Source organism: Choristoneura fumiferana, chromosome 3 (genome assembly GCF_025370935.1).
Source record: "Choristoneura fumiferana chromosome 3, NRCan_CFum_1, whole genome shotgun sequence".
In the NCBI taxonomy this organism is placed as follows: domain Eukaryota; kingdom Metazoa; phylum Arthropoda; class Insecta; order Lepidoptera; family Tortricidae; genus Choristoneura; species Choristoneura fumiferana.
Genome location: NC_133474.1, coordinates 18,148,946 through 18,153,373, shown reverse-complemented (window position 1 = coordinate 18,153,373; position 4,428 = coordinate 18,148,946). Strand labels below are relative to the sequence as shown.

At 37.6% G+C, this 4,428-nt stretch overlaps 1 protein-coding gene across 2 annotated transcripts; it reads left to right on the top strand.

Annotated features, from left to right (window-relative positions):
- Positions 1–217: 217 nt before the first annotated feature.
- On the top strand, positions 218–4,006 carry LOC141426261 (uncharacterized). 2 transcript variants are annotated; one of them, XM_074085111.1, is made up of 5 exons: positions 218–401; positions 597–693; positions 1,278–1,364; positions 2,052–2,138; positions 2,508–4,006. In XM_074085111.1, the coding sequence occupies exons 1-5, from the start codon at positions 389–391 to the stop codon at positions 2,767–2,769; spliced, it is 546 nt and encodes a 181-aa protein (XP_073941212.1). In that variant the 5' UTR covers positions 218–388; the 3' UTR covers positions 2,770–4,006. The 2 variants fall into 2 exon arrangements, with proteins under 2 accessions (XP_073941212.1, XP_073941211.1); XM_074085110.1 differs by lacking the exon at positions 218–401 and having other exon boundaries at positions 408–693; positions 2,508–4,004.
- Positions 4,007–4,428: the final 422 nt, after the last annotated feature.

Here is a 4,428-nt window from a genome sequence, read left to right as displayed (position 1 = left end):
TTTTTCCGAAATGATTTTGTGGTTTTCAAATGAGAACGAAACTACGAAAATCAGTAAAAAAAACTATACATTTTTATGCGAATCTGCAGCGAATCACTCTAGCGCGGGGAACGGTACGGGGAGGGCGGTACGCGCCGCCCTTTGTCCTTGGTTTACGCTGGCCCTGCGTGTGCGTGCGTCGCTCGTTAGTAGTGACTCGTCAGCTGTGCGCGAGAGTTACGTAATATTATTTTGGTGAATTCTCTTCGTATCATAAACGCGATCTAACTACTTACGACTTGGACTGATAACGGATTTGATATTTCTTGGTGATACTGGTGTGTGTGTGCACATACTGTTCGACGACCTTGGCTTTCTTATATGGACTTTGCATTTTTATGTTACAAAAATGGATAAACAGGGTAAGTACCTACCTAGATGCATTTTAGTCAATATTACCAAGTACTTATAAAAAATGGGTCCATATATCGGCTCGCATACTGACAAACGATGATTTGGACAAAAAATAATTATGGTTTTACTAGAAAAGAGAAAAGAGTACCTATGCGAACTATGGCGCTCCCATAAAAAATAATTATTAATGTTCTTGTTTCCAGAAGTGAAAAGATCATCGAAGACAAGATTATGGTTATCGGCTCGTAGGAAAAAAAAAGGACCGGCTCGTCATAAAAAAGAAAACATTAATCCTAATAGGTAAGTTATAACTAGGACAGTAGCGTAAGATTTTTCTTCCTTGTCCTCTATTACAAGCTTTTATTTAGTTTCACCTGTCCCGATATTTGTCTGTAATCAAATCTTGCATTCGACCAACTTCTAGCAGTCGGATTGACTTGAAATTTTGCATAATTATGTAAATTGCGTGACAATACAATAATCTGGTAGCTGACATCCTGGTAGTCCGGCCAGAATCGTCTCCGAAGGACGGAACTCTTCAACTGTTACAATGTTATCGACTTGTTTTTGGTATAGGTACAAAATAAATGTAGTTTGGGTAACAATGCTAGTAAAGTCGACAAAAAGTACAGTCAGCAAAAAAGCTTGTATTAAAAATGAATTTTCGTACTCGTACCTTTATTTATTATTTTTGTACGACGTAGGTACACCACACAAACTTGTTATTTCACTTATACAGGTCATAGCACTGTAATAGCACATTGTGTATTAGGGCGGTAAGTAAGGTATTACGAACGAAGTATTACCTCTGGTAGTCTCTGTTATTACTTTGACTAATGGCGACTGACGTCATTTCACCATGTATGTATTTTTCACATGTGCAGTACGCTTGGCACCGGAGAGCATGCCAGTGAGCAGTCTGATAGTGATAACAATACCGATCCTCCACCTCAACCTCTAAATTTAAGCAGGTTAGTGTTTTTATTATTATTTTTACTAGTTTACAATCTTTTATTTAACTTGCAATGTATGTACCTATGTACTCGTATGTATGTATGTGAGGCTCAAATCCTGCGAGTTGAATTTGACTCAGTTTCAGTGGTCGAATTGACTTGAAATTTGGTATACTTATGTGAATTGCGTGACAATACAATAATCTGGTAGCTGACATCCTGGTAGTCCGGCCAGGATCGTCTCCGCAGGACGGAATTCTTCAACGGTTAATGGCATCGACTTGAAATTTCGTATGATGTAGTTTAATAGGTAACAATGCTAGTAAAGTCGACAAAAAGTACAGTCAGCAAAAAAAAAAGCTTGAACAGATTTTTTTTTTTACCAAAAACTTATTTCACAGCTACTTACGTTTTTCACTTGTAGTTTTATTTTCGCTCTTGACTGCAACTGCACTGAGACTAGTACCTACTCGTACCTATATTGACACGGCTATTAAAGATGATTTCAGTTTATTATCTTGATCGATGTACACCGCACTTCTGTTATTTCACTTATACAGGTCATAGCACTATAATATCCCATTGTTCATTAAGGGCGATAAGTAAGGTATTACGAACGAAGTATTACCTCTGGTAGTCTCTGTTATTACTTTGACTAATGGCGACTGACGTCATTTCACTATGTATGTATTTTTACATGTGCAGTACGCTTGGCACCGGAGAGCATGCCAGTGAGCAGTCTGATAGTGATAACAATACCGATCCTCCGCCTCAATTTCAAAATTTTAGCAGGTTGGTGTTTTTATTATTATTTTTACAAGCTTTTACCTTGCAATAGTTGCAATGTATGTACCTATGAATGTATGTGCAGGTAAAATCTTGCGAGTTGAATTTGACCCACTTCTTCCACATTTGGTACGGAAAAGTAGTTTGGATGAAAATGCAAGTACAGTCAGCAAAAAGCTTGTATTAAAAATGTAGTCGCGCGCACAATATGGCACCGAAAATCGAAACGTATTTTTTGCATAGCGTCACCGGCGTTAGAAGTTTTCTGTAGTAGTGTACGCCTCATAATGCAGTATCAAATATTTTTATTTCACCGTATACTCTGATTTAACCTTGCATGGTATAAATATAACGTAACTTTTTTTTTCCTTTCAGAAATTTGAGTCCGAGTACTCCGTCCTCGACACCATCATTACAAATTGAACTTGATCATGATAGCAATGAGGAAGTCGTACGTAAAATGACAGGTCGACGAATTTTCAATGTTCAATATTTATTTGAACAAATGAAGGCTGTGGATCATAGTCCATTTAATTGCAGCTTTAAAGATATGGATTTTGTGAAGGAGTCGAGAATCGGATTCCAGTCAACTTTTCTTTTCAAATGCAAAATGTGTGGCAAAAAAAGAAGCATTTAATAATGAAAAACTAGAGTCTAAAATTAATAAAAATGTTGTTCAAGCAGTCGTATGTTCGGGTAGTGGCTTTTCCCAATTAGATGAGCTTTGCGCTCATTTAGATATGCCATGTATAGCGGAGAAAACATTTGGGAAAGAGAATTTGTTGCTTGGGGATGTTTTAAAAGATATCTCTTTGAAGAGCATGTTTGAGGCAGGACTCGAAGAAAAACAAATGGCAATTGAAAAAGGAAACGTAGACGCTGATGGCGTTCCCTACATCACAGTAGTAGCGGACGCATCGTGGGGAAAAGATCATATCGTACCAGCAATTATAATTCATTATCCGGGGTAGCGTGCATTATTGGGTATGAAACTAAAAAGGTTCTCTTTTTAGGAATACGGAATTCTTATTGCTCTGTATGCGCTGTTGCAAGTAATAAAAAGATTGAGGTCAAGAAACATAAATGTTTTAAAAACTGGTCTGGTAGCTCCACAGCAATGGAAGCCGACGGTGTAGTAGAAGGTTTTAAATGCAGCATAAATATGCATGGCTTGAAATACACCAAACTTATTGGTGATGGCGATAGCAGTGTCATGAGTGCTTTAAACGAAGCATTGCCATATGGCCACTCCACTGCTATACACAAAATAGAATGCAGTAATCATTTATTACGAAATTATTGCACTAAATTGAGAAATTTGACAAAAAAAACTGAAAATAAACAAGGACCTGTCCCTATTATCATGAGGAAATGCCTAAATGATAACATATTGCGACTACGAAAGGCAATTAAAGGAGCAATAGACTTTTCTTCGAAAATGGAAGGGAAAACTTTTACTGAGAAAGTAAATGAATTAAAAAAAGACCTACGAAACGGGCCTTGCCACGTTTTTGGTGAGCATGCCAACTGCAAAACATATTTTTGTAATGGCCCGAAACCAGGCGAAGAAAACTTCATAGGCCAAATGAAAGATTGTGGCTTGTGGTATGACATATACACCGCTATAAGTCCTATTTTAAACAATGCCGAAAGTCTCCTTATGGGGCAAACAAACAATATTGTTGAGCAGTTTAATGCACTAATCGCAAAATTTATAGGAGGCAAACGAATAAATTACTCCCTTCGTGGATCTTATGAGTCCCGTTGCTACGCAGCTGCTACAAAAAGAAACACCGGGAGTCTTGTAGCAACCATGAGTAAAGTATTAACAAAAAATGAAGAACTGGGGACTTACACGCAGAAGTATGAGAAGAGGCAGGCAGAAAAGGCGAAAAGAAAATCAAGCCAAGACAAAAAATCAAAACGAAGAAACGTATCGCAGGACCCGATGAACATTACGTGATATCGAAAAAGAACCAGATATGGAAGTTGAGCACTACGAAAAAGAAAACAAGCACTCTTAGCAGACTTTTCAAAAAGTAAAATAGAACTTGAAAATATCCAAAAGATACCGTTGGGCAGGCAACGAACCCTGAATGGATCAAACAACGAAAAATACGCCTTACTGCGTCAGTGTTTGGTCAAATATGTAAGAGAAGAGCTGCCACGTCGTGTAAAAATATTATAAAAACACTCTTATATAGCAATTTTAAAGGTAGCGATGCTACTAGATACGGCAATGAGAATGAGCCCATCGCTTTAAAAGAGACTGAAGCTGCACTAGGAGTGCAAGTAT

Excerpts from the sequence above, each read along its gene's own strand:
- LOC141426261 (XM_074085110.1), top strand. The coding sequence starts at position 581 with ATGTTCTTGTTTCCAGAAGTGAAAAGATCATCGAAGACAAGATTATGG. Across the intron at positions 694-1,277 it reads GAAAACATTAATCCTAATAG|TACGCTTGGCACCGGAGAGC; the intron begins GTAAGTTATAAC and ends TCACATGTGCAG. Across the intron at positions 1,365-2,051 it reads CAACCTCTAAATTTAAGCAG|TACGCTTGGCACCGGAGAGC; the intron begins GTTAGTGTTTTT and ends TTACATGTGCAG.